The 20,954-nt window shown below is 46.5% G+C and overlaps 1 protein-coding gene and 1 long non-coding RNA gene across 3 annotated transcripts in view; one reads left to right on the top strand and one right to left on the bottom strand.

Moving 5' to 3' along the window:
* LOC148431495 (uncharacterized) overlaps positions 1 to 10,308 on the top strand; it is a 28,456-nt gene extending 18,148 nt beyond the window's left edge. The window contains exons 2-4 of one of the 2 annotated variants that reach the window (XR_015877086.1): positions 8,377 to 8,474; positions 8,643 to 9,123; positions 10,272 to 10,308. This is a non-coding gene — a long non-coding RNA (uncharacterized LOC148431495). Of the gene's footprint in view, positions 1 to 8,376; positions 8,475 to 8,642; positions 10,045 to 10,271 lie in introns of those variants that run through there. The other variant, XR_015877085.1, reaches the window with a different exon arrangement.
* A 2,245-nt stretch (positions 10,309 to 12,553) lies between these two features.
* Positions 12,554 to 20,954, bottom strand: part of LOC148431496 (uncharacterized) — a 137,475-nt gene continuing 129,074 nt past the window's right edge. Inside the window, exon 9 of the mRNA XM_088465987.1 lies at positions 12,554 to 14,940. Coding sequence (XP_088322113.1) covers positions 13,668 to 14,940 — 1,273 coding nt within the window. The 3' untranslated portion in view covers positions 12,554 to 13,667. The remainder of the gene's footprint in view (positions 14,941 to 20,954) is intronic.

A 20,954-nucleotide genomic window follows, 5' to 3' on the forward strand; every position in this document is an offset into this window, starting at 1 on the left:
AGGGATATGACTGGGGAGGTGAGGGGATCTGGGGGTGTCACAGTGACATCACTTATACCTCTAGTAATACTACAGGGACATGACTGGGGAGGTGAGGGGATCTGGGGGTGTCACAGTGACATCACTTATACCTATAGTAATAATACAGGGACATGACTGGGGAGGTGAGGGACTTATATCTATAGTAATAATACAGGGACATGACTGGGGAGGTGAGGGGATCTGGGGGTGTCACAGTGACATCGCTTATATCTATAGTAATAATACAGGGACATGACTGGGGAGGTGAGGGGCTCTGGGAGTGTCACAGTGACATCGCTTATATCTATAGTAATAATACAGGGACATGACTGGGGAGGTGAGGGGCTCTGGGAGTGTCACAGTGACATCACTTATATCTATAGTAATAATACAGGGACATGACTGGGGAGGTGAGAGGACTGGGAGTGTCACAGTGACATCACTTATATCTATAGTAATAATACAGGGACATGACTGGGGAGGTGAGGGGATCTGAGAGTGTCACAGTGACATCACTTATATCTATAGTAATAATACAGGGACATGACTGGGGAGATGAGGGGATCTGGGAGTGTCACAGTGACATCACTTATATCTATAGTAATAATACAGGGACATGACTGGGGAGGTGAGGGGATCTGAGAGTGTCACAGTGACATCACTTATATCTATAGTAATAATACAGGGACATGACTGGGGAGGTGAGAGGATCTGGGAGTGTCACAGTGACATCACTTATGTCTATAGTAATAATACAGGGACATGACTGGGGAGGTGAGGGGATCTGGGAGTGTCACAGTGACATCACTTATATCTATAGTAATAATACAGGGACATGACTGGGGAGGTGAGGGGATCTGGGAGTGTCACAGTGACATCACTTATATCTATAGTAATAATACAGGGACATGACTGGGGAGGTGAGGGGATCTGAGAGTGTCACAGTGACATCACTTATATCTATAGTAATAATACAGGGACATGACTGGGGAGATGAGGGGATCTGGGAGTGTCACAGTGACATCACTTATATCTATAGTAATAATACAGGGACATGACTGGGGAGATGAGGGGATCTGGGAGTGTCACAGTGACATCACTTATATCTATAGTAATAATACAGGGACATGACTGGGGAGATGAGGGGATCTGGGAGTGTCACAGTGACATCACTTATATCTATAGTAATAATACAGGGACATGACTGGGGAGGTGAGGGGATCTGGGAGTGTCACAGTGACATCACTTATATCTATAGTAATAATACAGGGACATGACTGGGGAGGTGAGGGGATCTGGGGGTGTCACAGTGACATCACTTATATCTATAGTAATAATACAGGGACATGACCGGGGAGGTGAGGGGATCTGAGAGTGTCACAGTGACATCGCTTATATCTATAGTAATAATACAGGGACATGACTGGGGAGGTGAGGGGATCTGGGAGTGTCACAGTGACATCGCTTATATCTATAGTAATAATACAGGGACATGACTGGGGAGGTGAGAGGATCTGGGAGTGTCACAGTGACATCGCTTATATCTATAGTAATAATACAGGGACATGACTGGGGAGGTGAGGGGATCTGGGGGTGTCACAGTGACATCACTTATATCTATAGTAATAATACAGGGACATGACTGGGGAGGTGAGGGGATCTGGGAGTCACAGTGACATCACTTATATCTATAGTAATAATACAGGGACATGACTGGGGAGGTGAGGGGATCTGGGAGTGTCACAGTGACATCACTTATACGTATAGTAATAATACAGGGACATGACTGGGGAGGTGAGAGGATCTGGGAGTGTCACAGTGACATCACTTATACGTATAGTAATAATACAGGGACATGACTGGGGAGGTGAGAGGATCTGGGAGTGTCACAGTGACATCACTTATATCTATAGTAATAATACAGGGACATGACTGGGGAGGTGAGAGGATCTGGGAGTGTCACAGTGACATCACTTATATCTATAGTAATAATACAGGGACATGACTGGGGAGGTGAGGGGATCTGGGGGTGTCACAGTGACATCACTTATATCTATAGTAATAATACAGGGACATGACTGGGGAGGTGAGGGGATCTGGGAGTCACAGTGACATCACTTATATCTATAGTAATAATACAGGGACATGACTGGGGAGGTGAGGGGATCTGGGAGTGTCACAGTGACATCACTTATACGTATAGTAATAATACAGGGACATGACTGGGGAGGTGAGAGGATCTGGGAGTGTCACAGTGACATCACTTATATCTATAGTAATAATACAGGGACATGACTGGGGAGGTGAGAGGATCTGGGAGTGTCACAGTGACATCACTTATATCTATAGTAATAATACAGGGACATGACTGGGGAGGAGAGGGGATCTGGGAGTGTCACAGTGACATCACTTATACGTATAGTAATAATACAGGGACATGACTGGGGAGGTGAGAGGATCTGGGAGTGTCACAGTGACATCACTTATATCTATAGTAATAATACAGGGACATGACTGGGGAGGTGAGAGGATCTGGGAGTGTCACAGTGACATCACTTATATCTATAGTAATAATACAGGGACATGACTGGGGAGGTGAGAGGATCTGGGAGTGTCACAGTGACATCACTTATATCTATAGTAATAATACAGGGACATGACTGGGGAGGAGAGGGGATCTGGGAGTGTCACAGTGACATCACTTATATCTATAGTAATAATACAGGGACATGACTGGGGAGGAGAGGGGATCTGGGGGTGTCACAGTGACATCACTTATATCTATAGTAATAATACAGGGACATGACTGGGGAGGTGAGGGGATCTGGGAGTGTCACAGTGACATCACTTATACCTATAGTAATAATACAGGGACATGACTGGAGAGGTGAGGGGATCTGGGAGTGTCACAGTGACATCGCTTATATCTATAGTAATAATACAGGGACATGACTGGGGAGGGGAGGGGATCTGGGAGTGTCACAGTGACATCGCTTATATCTATAGTAATAATACAGGGACATGACCGGGGAGGTGAGGGTATCTGGGAGTGTCACAGTGACATCGCTTATATCTATAGTAATAATACAGGGACATGACCGGGGAGATGAGGGGATCTGGGGGTGTCACAGTGACATCGCTTATATCTATAGTAATAATACAGGGACATGACCGGGGAGGTGAGAGGATCTGGGAGTGTCACAGTGATATCACTTATATCTATAGTAATAATACAGGGACATGACCGGGGAGGTGAGAGGATCTGGGAGTGTCACAGTGATATCACTTATATCTATAGTAATAATACAGGGACATGACCGGGGAGGTGAGGGGATCTGGGGGTGTCACAGTGACGTCACTTATATCTATAGTAATAATACAGGGACATGACCGGGGAGGTGAGGGGATCTGGGAGTGTCACAGTGACATCACTTATATCTATAGTAATAATACAGGGACATGACCGGGGAGGTGAGGGGATCTGGGGGTGTCACAGTGACATCACTTATATCTATAGTAATAATACAGGACATGACCGGGGAGGTGAGGGGATCTGGGAGTGTCACAGTGACATCACTTATATCTATAGTAATAATACAGGGACATGACCGGGGAGGTGAGGGGATCTGGGGGTGTCACAGTGACATCACTTATATCTATAGTAATAATACAGGGACATGACTGGGGAGGTGAGAGGATCTGGGAGTGTCACAGTGACATCACTTATATCTATAGTAATAATACAGGGACATGACTGGGGAGGTGAGAGGCTCTGGGAGTGTCACAGTGACATCACTTATATCTATAGTAATAATACAGGGACATGACTGGGGAGGTGAGGGGATCTGGGGGTGTCACAGTGACATCACTTATATCTATAGTAATAATACAGGGACATGACTGGGGAGGTGAGGGGATCTGGGGGTGTCACAGTGACATCACTTATATCTATAGTAATAATACAGGGACATGACTGGGGAGGTGAGGGGATCTGGGGGTGTCACAGTGACATCACTTATATCTATAGTAATAATACAGGGACATGACTGGGGAGGTGAGGGGATCTGGGGGTGTCACAGTGACATCACTTATATCTATAGTAATAATACAGGGACATGACTGGGGAGGTGAGGGGATCTGGGGGTGTCACAGTGACATCACTTATATCTATAGTAATAATACAGGGACTTGACTGGGGAGGTGAGGGGATCTGGGAGTGTCACAGTGACATCACTTATATCTATAGTAATAATACATGGACATGACTGGGGAGGTGAGAGGATCTGGGAGTGTCACAGTGACATCACTTATATCTATAGTAATAATACAGGGACATGACTGGGGAGGTGAGAGGATCTGGGAGTGTCACAGTGACATCACTTATATCTATAGTAATAATACAGGGACATGACTGGGGAGGTGAGGGGATCTGGGAGTGTCACAGTGACATCACTTATATCTATAGTAATAATACAGGGACATGACTGGGGAGGTGAGGGGATCTGGGGGTGTCCCAGTGACATCACTTATATCTATAGTAATACTACAGGGACATGACTGGGAAGGTGAGGGGATCTGGGGGTGTCCCAGTGACATCACTTATACCTATAGTATTAATACAGGGACATGACTGGGGAGGTGAGGGGATCTGGGAGAATCACAGTGACATCATTTATATCTATAGTAATAATACAGGGACATGACTGGGGAGGTGAGGGGATCTGGGAGTGTCACAGTGACATCACTTATATCTATAGTAATAATACAGGGACATGACTGGGGAGGTGAGGGGATCTTGGAGTGTCACAGTGACATCACTTATATCTATAGTAATAATACAGGGACATTGTCTGGGGAGGCGAGGGGATCTGGGAGTGTCACAGTGACATCACTTATATCTATAGTAATAATACAGGGACATGACTGGGGAGGTGAGGGGATCTGGGGGTGTCACAGTGACATCACTTATATCTATAGTAATAATACAGGGACATGACTGGGGAGGTGAGTGGATCTGGTAGTGTCACAGTGACATCACATATCTATAGCAATAATACAGGACATGATTGGGGAGGTGAGGGGGATCTGGGAGTGTATACAGTGATATTTGTTGTCTCCACAATACACAGGATTACACAGTAGTGAGAAAGACATCGGGGAGTGAGAGACACCCAGCAGATGTCCCCGTGTGTCAGGAGTACTGAGCAGGACCCAGAGCCCCTTCACGGTGCCTCCACCTCACTCACGGATACATGAGAGACACAATGACCAGAAGATCCTGGAACTTACCAACAAGATCATTCAGCTGCTGACTGGAGAGTTGACTGCTGGGAATGGGATATTATACAGTAACACCGGGGGATGTGTCTGGGTGGTGACCGGAGAGGTGACTACTGGGAATGGGACATTATACAGTAACACCAGGGGATGTATCTGGGTGATGATTGGAGAGGTGACTGCTGGGAATGGGGCATTATACAGTAACACCAGGGGATGTGTCTGGGTGATGACTGGAGAGGTGACTGCTGGGAATGGGACATTATACAGTAACACCGGGGGATGTGTCTGGGTGGTGACCGGAGAGGTGACTACTGGGAATGGGACATTATACAGTAACACCAGGGGATTTATCTGGGTGATGATTGGAGAGGTGACTGCTGGGAATGGGGCATTATACAGTAACACCAGGGGATGTGTCTGGGTGATGACTGACGAGGTGACTGCTGGGAATGGGACATTATACAGTAACACCAGGGGATGTGTCTGGGTGATGACTGGAGAGGTGACTGCTGGGAATGGGACACTGGGGGATGTGTCTGGGTGATGACTGACGAGGTGACTGCTGGGAATGGGACATTACACTGTAACACCAGGGGATGTGTCTGGGTGATGACTGACGAGGTGACTGCTGGGAATGGGACATTACACTGTAACACCGGGGGATGTCTGGGTGATGACTGGAGAGGTGACTGCTGGGAATGGGACATTATACAGTAACAACGGGGGATGTGTCTGGGTGATGACTGGGGAGGTGACTGCTGGGAATGGGACATTATACAGTAACACCAGGGGATTGGTCTGGGTGATGACTGGAGAGGTGACTGCTGGGAATGGGACATTATACAGTAACACCAGGGGATTGGTCTGGGTGATGACTGGAGAGGTGACTGCTGGGAATGGGACATTATACAGTAACACCAGGGGATGTGTCTGGGTGATGACTGGAGAGGTGACTGCTTGGAATGGGACATTATACAGTAACACCAGGGGATGTGTCTGGGTGATGATTGCAGAGGTGACTGCTGGGAATGGGACATTATACAGTAACACCAGGGGATGTGTCTGGGTGATGACTGGAGAGATGACTGCTGGGAATGGGACCTTATACAGTAACACCAGGGGATGTGTCTGGGTGATGAGTGGAGAGGTGACTGCTGGGAATGGGACATTATACAGTAATACCAGGGGATGTGTCTGGGTGATGACCGGAGAGGTGACTGCTGGGAATGGGACCTTATACAGTAACACCAGGGGATGTGTCTGGGTGATGACCGGATAGGTGACTGCTGGGAATGGGATATTATACAGTAACACCAGGGGATGTGTCTGGGTGATGACTGGAGAGGTGACTGCTGGGAATGGTACATTATACAGTAACTCCAGGGGATGTATCTGGGTGATGACTGGAGAGGTGACTGCTGGGAATAGGATATTATACAGTAACACCGGGGGATGTGTCTGGGTGATGTCTGGAGAGGTGATTGCTGGGAATAGGACATTATACATTAACACCAGGGGATGTGTGTAGGTGATGACGGGAGAGGTGACTGCTGGGAAGGAGACATTATACAGTAACACCCGGGGATGTGTCTAAGAGGTGACTGCTGGGAATGGTACATTAGACAGTAACACCAGGGGATGTATCTGAGTGATGACTGGAGAGGTGACTGCTGGGAAGGGGACATTGGGGCAGATGTATGAAGGTCTGTTAAGTGATAAAGTGGAGAGTGATAAATGACCAGCCAATCAGCTCCCAACTGACATTTTTCAAACACAGCCTTTAACATGACAGTAGGGAGCTGAGTGGCTGGACGGTTATCACTCTGCACTTTATCACTTTCCAGAGCTTCTTACATCTGCACCATTATACAGTAACACCAGGGGATGTGTCTGGGTGATGACTGGAGAGGTGACTGCTGGGAATGGGACATTATACAGTAACACCATGGGATGTGTCTAGGTGATGATCGGAGAGGTGACTGCTGGGAATGGGACATTATACAGCAACACCAGGGGATGTGTCTGGGTGATGACCGGTGAGGTGACTGCTGGGAATGGGACATTATACAGTAACACCAGGGGATGTGTCTGGGTGATGTCCGGAGAGGTGACTGCTGGGAATGGGACATTATACAGTAACACCAGGGGATGTGTCAAGTTCCTATAAAGTGTCAGGATGTCACTGTCTATGTCTCCATGCAGGAGGGGGACTATATAGAGGAATACGGTCTGTTCAAGGATGTGATGATGGAGAATCACCGACTCCTCACATCACTGGTACATATATACAATGTACTCAGGGTCCAATTCAGAGTCACATGCTAAGCCGCGTTCGCTCGCAATGGGCAACTGTCGCCCGTCTGCACATGCGTATGCGGCAAAATATGTATGCGCGAACCAGTCTGTGCGATGGGGAAGTGATCGCTCGAAGCCTGTAGACGGGCCACTCCTTTGAGTGACAGCGCCATTTGTGGGTGGTGATGTGGGAAGGTTTGGGAAAACGGGGGAGTGGATGTGCGAACGCAGGCATGTCTGAGCGTCAAAACTGCGTTCTTTGGGCGTGCATAATTAGCATTTCAACGTCATTGTACACGTCACCTGGTTGTATTTCAGCCTGCAGTGATTGCAATGCTTGTGGTGGGTTAGGGTCTACCTTAAGGGCTGTGAGCAGCTCCGATGGCTCTCGATGTTACTGAATAATCATACACTTACTGGAGATGACATGCTAAGAAAGAAAAATGGGCGTCATTACTCCAGCGAGCGCTCACTCTGCCGTCGCTCTCTAAAGGTGCATACACACTGGGTGACCTAGCAATTCAACGATAACCATCAATGATTTACTTTGAGTTTCCTGGCCTCTCTGGTTATCGATATCGTTCATATATAGTGAGCGATATTATCACAGATTTTACAAATGATCAACAATATCGTCACCGATAGTGCAAAGAAAAAAACGTGCTTTAGCCTGACTGTGTGATCACGGCATTTGCATACCCGCCCACTGACGGCTGCGAGAGAGCGCAGCTTACCGTCCGAGTCTGAATCGGCCCCTCAGTCACTGTATGTCTCCTACAGATGGATCCAGTAACAGAAATAACCCAGAGAGATGTCCCCGTCCTCTTAATTCCCAGGATTGTACAGTGGAGAATCACAGAACCCCAGAGGAGGATCAGGTAGGTGGGATTTAGGGTCTCACCAATATATCAAAGTGGCTTTTTATTATATTCTGTATAGAAAAGCTTTTTGTGTTTTTCTATACATTGGTAGTTTATATTTTAATTGCAATTATTGACATCAGACATGAATGAAAATAATTTTCATTGTTTTTGTGGTTTATTAAGGGTAAAACTCTGATCTTAAGGCAAGAACATATAGAGGGAGAAGAAGAGACGTATGTGACTGATATGAAGGTAAAAGATACAGAGTGAGAAGAGACGTATGTGACTGATATAGATGCAGAAGATATAGAGGGAGAAGAAGAGACGTATGTGACTGATATAAAGGCTGAAGATATATAGAGAGAAGAAGTGATGTATGTGACTGATATGAAGGCAAAAGATATAGAGGAAGAAGAGACGTATGTGACTGATATAAATGCAGAAGATATAGAGGGAGAAGAAGAGATGTATGTGACTGATATAAAGGCAGAAGCTATAGAGGGAGAAGAGACGTATGTGACTGATATAAAAGCGGAAGATATAGAGGGAGAAGAAGAGATGTATGTGACTGATATAAAGGCAGAAGCTATAGAGAGATAAGAGACGTATGTTAGGGGTGATCAGCAGAGTAAGGAGGAAGAAATCCATACAGATATCAGCACAAGTGAGTTATAAACACTTATTACAGAATAGAGTCACATATTCCCCTTGCTCAGTCACTACAGCAACATCTTTATCCTGCACCCTCCTCTGTCAGTACAAACTATTGAAGGAAATATGTCTGCCCAGTGGAGGAGTCAGAAAACATCAGCCCCTATTATACTCCTGATCTACCCCTCACATCATGTCACTGTGTGTTACCAGCCCAGATATCTGACCAGTGTCCTCCCCACACTCTGGTGTATCTCATACATCAGGAGGCATCAGCCCCTATTATACTCCTGCTTTCCCCCTCACATCATGTCACTGTGTGTTACCAGCCCAGAGATCTGACCAGTGTCCTCCCCACACTCTCTGGTGTATCTCATACATCAGGAGGCATCAGCCCCTATTATACTCCTGCTCTCCCCCTCACATCATGTCACTGTGTGTTACCAGCCCAGAGATCTGACCAGTCTCCTCCCCACACTCTCTGGTGTATCTCATACATCAGGAGCCATCAGACCCTGTCAGGTTACTGCTCCTGTTACATAATGGCCACCACCCACTACGGCTCTGGGCAACACAGTTGGTGTAATGGTTAGCATTCCTTCCTCACAGTACTGATGTTGTGGGTTCAACAATAGCCCCATCTTTATGGAGTTTGTGTATAACACTGTGCTTGTGTGGGTTTTCTTTGGGCAGTCTGTTTTTTTCCTACAATCCAAAAATATACAGGTTGGTTAATTGGCTCTTGACAAAAAATAAACCCTACTTTTTGTGTGCGTGTATATTTGGTATGGATTATAAACTACACTTGGCAAGTATTGATGTACATGGCCATCTATTCTCTGTAAAGCACCGCTGGATATGGGCGCTCTATGCACCCAGTAGCCAAAATAATAAAACCTATTATTGTGTAGGTTCCCCTCGTTCCGCCAAAACAGCTCTGACCCTTGGAGTCATGGTCTCCGCAAGATCTCTAAAGGTGTCCTGTAGTATCTGGCACTAAGACGCTAGCAGCAGATCCTTTAAATCCTGTAAGTTGCCAATTATGGGCTCCCATGGCTCGGACTTGCTTCTACAGCACATCCCACAGATGCTCGATCGGATTGAGATCTGGGGGATTTAGAGGCCAAGTCAACATTTTGAACTCTTTGTTGTGTTCCTCAGACCATTCCTGAACAATCTCTGCAGTGTGTCCGGGGCGCATTATCCTGCTGATAGAGGACACTGCCATCTGAAAACACTGTTGCCATGAAAGGGGTGTACTTGATCTGCAACAATGTTAGGTAGGTGGTACATGCCACAGTAACATCCACGTGACCCAAGGTTTCCCAGCAGAACATTGCCCAGAACATCACACTGCCTCCACCGGCTGGCTTCTTCCCATAGTGCACCCTAGTGCCATCTCTTCCCCACACACACGGTTATCCACATAGTGTAAAAGAAAATGGATTTGACCAGACCACCATCTTCCATTGCTCCAGTTTTGATGCTCACGTGCCCATTGTAGGTGCTTTCGGGGATGGATAGGAATTTACCCTACACTTGCCCATTTTTCCTGCTTTCAACATGTCAACTTTAAAAACTGAGTGATCACTGGCTGCCTAATATATCCCACCCATGTCAGGTTCCATTGTAACGAGATAATCAATGTTTTTCACGTCACCTGTCAGTGGCTTTAATGTTACAGCTGACAGGGGTATAAATAAACTGTACTATATTATCATGCATACTCCTGATTGGAGCAGCTCCTGCTTCTGCTGTCTCTCGTGTGTGGATAGCTGACAGAGGGTTTCATCTTGCAGACACTGGGCTCAAGCCAGAACAACCAGAGAATGGCTGGTGGTCACAGGGTACAAGCAGATGCAGGTATCTTAATGGCAAGATGTTTATTCCTCGGATGACTTGATGAAGACCATTCCCACAGCTGCAGGTGCTCAGGACAATCACAGGACACAAGATGTTACTGATATACAATCCTTGTTCCAGAGGATACTCTAATTACAGAGACATATCAGGCCTTTATTATAGCAAGAGGACAGGATACAGCAGGGTACTCCCCCGTATACCAATCAGACAACTATCTCACAAAATATTAATACATCTTACATCTCTACCGCTGTCACTGGTATCACACACCGCTGTCACCGGTACCACACACACAGTTGTCACCGCTAACACACACCCCGCTGTCACCAGTATCACACACCGCTGTCACACACACACACTGCCGTCACCGGTATCACACACATCGATGTCGCCAGTATCACACACAATACAAGTGATTACATTGCTCTGTGTATAGTATAGTGTATGAGGTAGAAATGAGGCATGATGTTGTTCCCTTGGAACATGTCGCTCTGAATGTGAGATTATGGCTCATGCATAGTGCAGCTAATCACCTGGGCAGCTCGTCTGGCAGGAGGATGAGGATTAGTTGTTGATAGCCGGCAATACACCAACATTTTTGCACCAAAATTGAATGCGCCTGGTTAACTTGTATCTCCAAATCTCCATTGTGACTTATTGGGAACAATGCAGGGACTGATGAATTTTTGGTCATCCCCTTGACCACCCACTTAGCTGGCCTTGGCACACCATTTACCCTACAAATATGCCCCACAGCCTGTTGCCCCTGCTGCATCTTTAGAGAGCTCAGTGCATGGGTTGTCAGTATCGCTCTTGGCCATATTTGCACACTGTCAAACTGCTGGATAATATCCACCCATAATTGCAAATCCTCTCATATTCTCACCAATGCAGAACAAAATTATGCCATACTTACATTTTGTGGCTATTTTCAGGCATCTTTTAAAATCTACCTATGTAAGAACACAATTCATACTGAGACACTGGAGGAGTGCACTGAGCAGGTCCTTATAGTGGTTGACTGATGGGTGATTCACCGCATGAGTCATCAGTGCTGGAGGTTAGTGGTAACACCTGAGAGGTGTTATGTCATCTCTGGCTTGTGACTGAGCTCAGTTGGGTTGTTACGGAATCTAATTGGGAAGGCCGGTAATCAGGGACTTGTTGAGTGTTGGAGGCAGGCCAGTGGTATCCAACACTGCTGGAACTGAAATAGTACTCCCTTCCATTATTCTCTTATTTGATATAAGGGAACCTGGAACCTTCTTACATGTAAGACCTGAAAGATGAGAAGTCTGTTGAGCAAACAGTAGGGGTAGAACACTCCCAGTCCTGGGACTCTTGTCAGCATCTGGAGAATCAGTTAAAAGATCCAGTTACAGCACTCACACATACCACTAGCCTGTGGGTGATAGGGACTAGCAACAAGATGCTTAGGCACCCTGTCAGTTTGGATAGACACTGGGTCCAATGATCTGCAAGTATCTCCCTGGGAAACCCTACTCGTGACTTGCAGCTAGTCAGGTGCACAAGTTATGTTTTAGTTGTATCGGTCTGTTAATAAACTCAAAACACACACGTAAGGAAAAAGCAGTTTTAATGGTCTTTTGTCATCAAGTTTCAGAAAGTCCAGAATCACAGTTACAGTTCAAGAAGATCCACTGTCATTAGGTGCCCGTGGCTGATAATTGATGTATGTCTGGGTACCTTCTACCTAGTCCCAACTGAAGCCACAGCCCATGTGACAACTAGGGCTTTTATAGGCTAAACTAGGTGTTGCCTCTCCTAAGAGGCATTTCTGCCTATCATACATAGAGTAACACATATGGTTAAGCAGTGGCTTTTAGCATATATGATAGGAGTGTCCTGCACTATATAGGAAATCATTTACAGCCAATTAAACTTTCCTTGATCTCATTCCATTCCTGACTTATTTCCTCACTGAGTATGACAATACTGATCACTAAAGTTAACGCAAAGCTTCAGCAGTGTCAAAACATTTAAGCCCAATCTTAATAGCAAGGTAAACACAAAATCCTATAGTTACTATAAATATTAAGTTATTTAAATAGCGGCAGCATTATCCATTGCACAAAGGTTGTGAATACTTATGTACATGTGATTTCTTTGGGTTTTTTTAAATTAAATTTGCAAAAATGGCAAAAAACTTTTTACACGTTGTCATTATGGGGTATTGTGTAAATGTATTTCATTTTGGAATAAGGCTGTAACATAACAAAATGCGGAAAGAGTGAAGCGTTGTGAATACTTTCCGGAAGCACTGTAGATTAAAGAGTTGCTCCATCCATGTGACCACAATATAATACACATTCTTCTTTTTTATTGTTAATATGATCTACATTAAAATTTCAGTGGTGGCCTGTGGCATATACATGACAGGCTGTCACAGATGCCCACACATCTGTAATGAGATGAGCACCATACAGAGACATGGATGACCTGAAATCTGATCCTCGTTCTTCTCTATCATTGACCTCAATCTTTTAGGAACACATCATCTCCTTAGTGGTGTATTAGATGGTGCCTGCCTGAGCTTCTCCCAGCAATAGCAGTAAATCCTGAGAGCAAGGATTATGTTAATAGCAGTAATAACATGATAACTCAAGAAAGAACAGCTGCCATAATTCTAGCAAGATACAGTTAAGCACACATCACAAACCCACAGCATGGTTCTCACCTGTGACTTCTCTGATGTCTAATAAGATGTGATTTCTGTGTAAAACATTTCCCACACTCAGAACATGGAAATCGTTTTTCACCTTTGTGAGTTCTCTCATGTATTATAAGATGTGATTTCTGTGTAAAACATTTCCCACACTCCGAGCATGGAAATAGTTTCTCACCTGTGTGAATTCTCTGATGTGTAACAAGATCGGATTTTTGTGTAAAACATTTCCCACACTCAGAACATGAAAATGGTTTCTCACCTGTGTGAAATTTATTGTGTTTAAATAGAGAAGATTTATCTTTAAAACATTTTTCACACTCAGAACATGGAAATGACCTCTCACCTGTGTGAGTTCTCTGATGTATTATAAGATGTGATTTCTGTGTAAAACATTTTCCACACTGTGAACATGAAAATGGTTTCTCACCTGTGTGCGACCTCTGATGTGTAACAAGATCTGATTTCTGTGTAAAACATTTCCCACATTCAGAACATGGAAATGACTTCTCACCTGTGTGATAGATCTCGTGTATAACAAGATGTGATTTCTGTTTAAAACACTTCCCACACTCCGAGCATGCAAATGGTTTCTCCCCTGTGTGACTTCTCTGATGTGTAACCAGAACTGATTTCTTTGTAAAACACTTCCCACACTCAGAGCATGGAAATGGTTTCTCACCTGTGTGACTTCTCTGATGTGTAACAAGCTCTGAATTCTCTGTAAAACATTTCCCACACTCAGAACACGGAAATGGCTTCTCTCCTGTGTGAAGTTTATGATGTCTAACAAGATGTGATTTCTGTGTAAAACATTTCCCACACTCAGTGCATGGAAATGGTTTCTCACCTGTGTGACGTCTCTGATGTATAACAAGATCTGATTTCTGTGCAAAACTTTTCTCACACCTAGAGCATGAAAATGGCTTCTCACCTGTGTGACTTCTCTCATGTATAATAACAGCTGATTTGTGTGTAAAACATTTCCCACACTCAGAACATCGAAATGGCTTTTCACCTGTGTGACTTCTCTCATGTATAATAAGATCTGATTTTAGTGTAAAACATTTCATACACTCCGAGCATGGAAATGGTTTCTCACCGGTGTGAAATTTCTTGTGTGTAAACAGAGAGGATTTATCTTTAAAATATTTCCCACACTCAGAACACTGAAAAGGTTTCTCTCCTGTGTGACGTCTTTGATGTCTAGCAAGATATGATTTCTGAGTAAAACACTTCCCACACTCAGAACATGTAAATGGCTTCTCACCTGTGTGACTTCTCTCATATCTAATAAGAGCTACATTATGTGTTAAATAGTTATCACCTTCAGAAGTAGAAATGACTGTATCACCGCTAGGAACTGTACTATGTACAACAGGTGAGTTACCAGGAGAACATTCCTCAAAAATAGAAGGATCAGATGATATATCTGCACTAAGAAGTGGTGGATGCATTTTTGGGGTAATGCAGTTTTCTTCTGGAGACTCTTGCGTGATGTTCTTTTCTTCTAATTTCAAATCTGTAGACAAAACTAGATGTCCCTCCGAGGTCTTCCTTGTACTGTGTCCACCTGGTAGAAATAAAATAGATAACCAAGTATCCCACAGCAAAGGCATCATTAATCATTATTTATCTCACCCATATTCCCATAGGTTTGTGCTTAGTACATCATGAGGGACACTTTGGGCTTCTACCGTTCACACTCATAGATAATACTGGAGAAGGGGAGCTGAGAGTGTGGCTGGGTCCCCATCAGAGTGCCAGGGAAGCCCAGCAGATTTAGGAGTTTGTCTCCTACTCATCCATCCTGTGGATGTCAGATCTGGAGAGAACGTGTGTCTGAGACACACAAATAGTCCTTTGGGGTGCAATCGCAAGCTTGAAACCAAAGGGAAGAGAACTAAACAATACTCTCCACTGCAGTCTTTCCATCTAGGCATAGGGCCCTCTTACGAATAATTCCCTAGACCACCATAGAGTACAGGCGCTAGCCTCATGGCGCACACTAAATTTGTAGCTAGACCAGTGGCACACACTAACCTTAAGCACTAGGTCAATAAGGACACTGTAGGTTTGGACACTGGGCCTGAGCCACAGAATAATTTCAGGTGCTAAGCTCATGGCCCATGACTATCGCCTCATAGACATGAGGCATTATCCAGCTTCCACATCTGTTTATCTTGCCAAAACAAGACTTTTCACTCAAAATGAAGTCCATTTTTCCAGCTAAAATAAAGTCCTTCGTTCCTGACAAATTAGGGCAATAGGTCATCCTAAATAGAGCAGATCTGTAGGTTCTTATCATGAGCCTAGGGGCCAGCAAGCCCTAGATATCACCCAAGGGCAATCTTTCACCCAGTTCCCAAGACGTAGGCGAAGGGTGATAGGCATTAGGTCTATCACTCACCTCAGCATTTAGGCTGTATCTCTGTAGTAGGCTGTAGTTTCTTTCACCATCTTCCTTAAAACCAGAGGTTGTGCTTGCGTCTAAAATTGTCCTTTGATGTGTTTCTGTTTCTCTTTTCTCAACAGCATAGCATCATTAATATTAAGCAATCATCTATTAGAAGGTTGTGTTGGTGCACTGCACCAAGAGTTAGTCCAGACTGTTTGCACACTAGGACTGTTGTGAGTTAGCAACCAGTGTTGCTCGTGAGACACCTGGCTGGGTGGCACACTGATTAGTTTAGGATTAGAGAGCTGTGTGGTGGGTGTTGTAGGTTTCTCCGCAGAGTTCTGTGGCAGACTACATTTCAAAGTCACATGGTTAGCTGTGATGAGTATCCGTCTGTATGTGCTTTCCTCTCCCTTTTCCTAGTACAATGGGCCCTGCCCCTCCCAATGTATGGTTAATTTTCCACCTGATGCACAAGCATCTAAAAGGTGAAAACTGTGATTGGAGGCCAAAAGTGTCAGTAATGAACATCCACTCCACCCAGTGAGGGACATTGCATTTGCAGGTGGGTTGTAAGTGATTCACAGTCATTAAGAGCCAGAATCGAAGGCCCAAAATAACTATCTCTGTTGTTCTTTTCAGACACCTCATCCTAAATGACCTAAAAGGTTACCAATCTGGAGGGAGTACCTACAGAGGATCCCTTCTGAGGCAAGCAGCCTCTGTGGCGTAGTTGGCAGGATCATGTCTACATAGGACCCAAGCAGCTCTAGAGGCTTCGACTCTTGCACTGCAATTAATGTAGGACCTGCTTTGAATGAGAATGAGAAGGAACAGTGGAATTATATCAGATTTAATTTGTAAAGAATTGTTTGGATTGAGAAAAAACTCCAGTCTTTAGAAGAATATGTATGTTCCTTTACCACATATAGTTAGGGATATTTCGTATTATCTTTAGCAATTAAGTAAGGAGGCACCATGGTTAGTTGACAGGGTCCAACAAAAACCACAGTGTGCAGTGGTCAGGTCGCTTCCTATGAAGGGTGATTTCCCAGGAGAGGAGGGGAGATCCAGAACATGGTGCAGTGTGTGACAAGCAGTCTAACAGATCGCAAGGAGAATCCAGGAGTACAGCCCCTGAGGCTAGGCACTGACAGCCCAATGTACATCAAACTCCACAGGTAGCCGCAGCCACCAGAGTGGATCCCCTACAGCCTTCGTGACTCTCAGCCAGAATGAAACTGCATCGGCAGGAACAGCCCGAGATCGGACGTGCAGGAGCCATCAAGCCTGAGGAGACAGATGGGACAGTCTCTGCAGATGAGCCAGCAGGGATAAACCGGGGGAGATTGCGTATTGTGTGTGTTATGGAAATGTTGTGGGTGTGCCAATGGAAGTGGCTGCATTCGGAGACGCACAGCAATAGGCACATGGAGAAATGCATCTGCAGATGCCGTGAGTGGGAATCTTAGTCCATGCACATTTGGCTTTCTGACTTGGTTTTCCAAATAACAAGACGTAAGGAGAGAAGAGCTTGACCTGGCACAGAGCAAGCTAGACCCGGCACAGAACAAGCGTGACCCCTGGCACAGGGCAAGCGTGACCCCTGGCACAGAACAAGCTAGACCCGGCACAGAACAAGCGTGACCCGGCACAGAACAAGCGTGACCTGGCACAGAGCAAGCTAGACCCCTAGCACAGAACAAGCGTGACCTGGCACAGGGCAAGCTAGACCCCCTGGCACAGGGCAAGCTAGACCCCCTGGCACAGAACAAGCTAGACCCCTAGCACAGAACAAGCTAGACCCCTAGCACAGAACAAGCTAGACCCCTAGCACAGAACAAGCGTGACCCGGCACAGAACAAGCGTGACCTGGCACAGAGCAAGCTAGACCCGGCACAGAACAAGCGTGACCCCTGGCACAGAACAAGCGTGACCCCTGGCACAGAACAAGCGTGACCCCTGGCACAGAACAAGCGTGACCCCTGGCACAGAACAAGCGTGACCCCTGGCACAGAACAAGCGTGACCCCTGGCACAGAACAAGCGTGACCCCTGGCACAGGGCAAGCTAGACCCCCTGGCACAGGGCAAGCTAGACCCCCTGGCACAGGGCAAGCTAGACCCCCTGGCACAGAACAAGCTAGACCCCTGGCACAGGGCAAGCTAGACCCCCTGGCACAGGGCAAGCTAGACCTCCTGGCACAGGGCAAGCTAGACCCCCTGGCACAGGGCAAGCTAGACCCCCTGGCACAGGGCAAGCTAGACCCCCTGGCACAGGGCAAGCTAGACCCCCTGGCACAGGGCAAGCTAGACCCCCTGGCACAGAACAAGCGTGACCCGGCACAGAACAAGCGTGACCTGGCACAGAACAAGCGTGACCCCTGGCACAGGGCAAGCTAGACCCCCTGGCACAGGGCAAGATAGACCCCCTGGCACAGGGCAAGATAGACCCCCTGGCACAGGGCAAGCTAGACCCCTGGCACAGAGCAAGCTAGACCCGGCACAGAACAAGCGTGACCCCTGGCACAGGGCAAGCTAGACCCCCTGGCACAGGGCAAGCTAGATCCCTGGCACAGAGCAAGCGTGACCTGACTGAGCGGCTCTGAAGCCTGAATTTTAAAAACCTCCTTTGTAAAATGCTATTACTATGGTCTATTTGTCCATAATTAGCCTTCTATATCGCTTTGGCAAATGAGTATCCCAGACTGACCAATATTCCATATAACGTAACGTTAGATATAGCACACAGACCCCTGTCAGTAAAAGACCGTTATGTAGGGGTATGACTGGATCACAATTTATAGTCACATAATAGGGTATTCTTATTCCTATTATACTTCTGGGATAGCTCTCTTTATTAGTATATTAAATCTCCATCTAACTTCAAATATGGACACATCTCATCATGTACCCTTTCTGTGGTAACGTCTCCCAACATAACAGACATTACCCAGTGTCACACACATACACACTGCCTTCCCAAACACACTACCCACACACACACACACACACTGCCTTCCCATACACACTACCCTCACACACTGCCTTCCCATACACACTACCCTCACACACACACTGCCCACACACACACACTGCCCACACACACACACTGCCCACACACACACACTGCCCCCACACACACACTGCCTACACACACTGCCTTCCCATACACACACTGCCCTCACACACACACACTGCCCACACACACAGCCCTCACACACACACTCACTGCCCTCACACACACACTGCCCTCACACACACACACACTGCCTTCCCATACACACTACCCTCACACACACACTGCCTTCACACACACTGCCCTCACACACATACACACTGCCTTCCCAAACACTGCCCTCACACACACACACTACCCTCACACACACACTGCCCTCACACACTGCCTTCCCAAACACTGCCCACACACACACAGCCTTCTCACACACACACACACACACTACCCTCACACACACACTGCCTTCCCAAACACTGCCCACACCACACACACACAGCCTTCTCACACACACACACTGCCCTGTCACACACTGCACACACACTGCCTTCCCACACACTGACCTCACACACACACTGCCTTCCCACACACTGACCTCACACACACACTGCCTGCCCATAAACACACACTGCCTTCCCACACACTGACCTCACACACACACACACTGCCTTCTCACAAACACACACACTGCCTGACCACACACTGGAGCCATGGAAGCAGAGGACATGTAGCCTAAATGAACTCCTTGCCCTAACCATGGTGTGGCCAGAGACCCGGACCATGTGGTCATGGTACTGAGGGGGGTTATATTTAATGCGCTGCGCTCGGTTGCAGAATTGTAGAATCAGTGGAGCCCACCAGGGTTTTCCCCTATTCACTGTTAACCCAGTCCGAACCTGCCTCTTGGCTATCAGAGAGGATTGTACTTCTGTACGCTGTGATTGACCCAAGCACCTTTTGCGAGTGGACTAGTCTTTTTAAAGACTTCTGAACAATAAACGCCTTGCCTTAAGATGCCTGCATCAACTTGTATCCTGTGATTACCAGATGAATGCCAAGCCCCACTCCATTCTCCAGCTGTTCTGACCATAGTGCCTCCAAGCTGGAACCCTCTGCCAGCTACTCAGTGTAGACTGGTCCATAGTGAGGGATCGGTGGGAATTATATAACATTACCCAGTAAGTGTTGCAGTAGTGTGTCCACACATACCCAGAAGGCGATTCCAGGTGCCGGTGGTCAAAGCCTGTGCCAAACAAGCGGTGCCAGGTGCCGATGTAGGATCCTGGTGGTGGTAGTTGAGTTATCTGCCCACTTTGCAGTGGGAAGAGTCAGTGAAGGACGATTACTAATGGTCAGAGGGAATTCGCAAGAGCAGTGAAGTAAGACCACTCAGGGACGAATAACTACCGGTCACACACTGTCACAATTGGTGTCTGCGAGTTACCTGTCTCAGGTGGTGATCGGGTTTCAACGGAGGCCGGCATAACTGGAACCACAGATGATGTAGATGAATAGCTCTTTTATTATAAGAAGTGGGTAGCAGTGAGAACTGCCTTTGGTGATGAGTGACTGGAACTGGAAACTTGGAGGGACCGGACTGGGACCGGCAGGTAGGCTGACTGAGTTGGTCGGGTTACAAGTGGATGGGCTTGCAGACGGATGGTAGCGTGGAAGCTACTTGGAGCGGCTGGATAGCCGTGGGTAAACGCTGGTATCTGGGTGGCTACGTGGAGCGGCTGGATAGCCGTGGGTAGACGCTGGTAGCTGGGTGGCTACGTGGAGCGGCTGGATAGGATTAACTGCTGTAACAGGACGACTGGATGCCAGGTATTACTGTAGCAGGTTTTCGGGATGCACCAGGGGTTGCTGTCAGCAGGCTTACT

The sequence above is a fragment of the Taudactylus pleione genome, unplaced genomic scaffold (genome assembly GCF_031769625.1).
Source record: "Taudactylus pleione unplaced genomic scaffold, aTauple2 ptg002219l, whole genome shotgun sequence".
Classification (NCBI taxonomy): domain Eukaryota; kingdom Metazoa; phylum Chordata; class Amphibia; order Anura; family Myobatrachidae; genus Taudactylus; species Taudactylus pleione.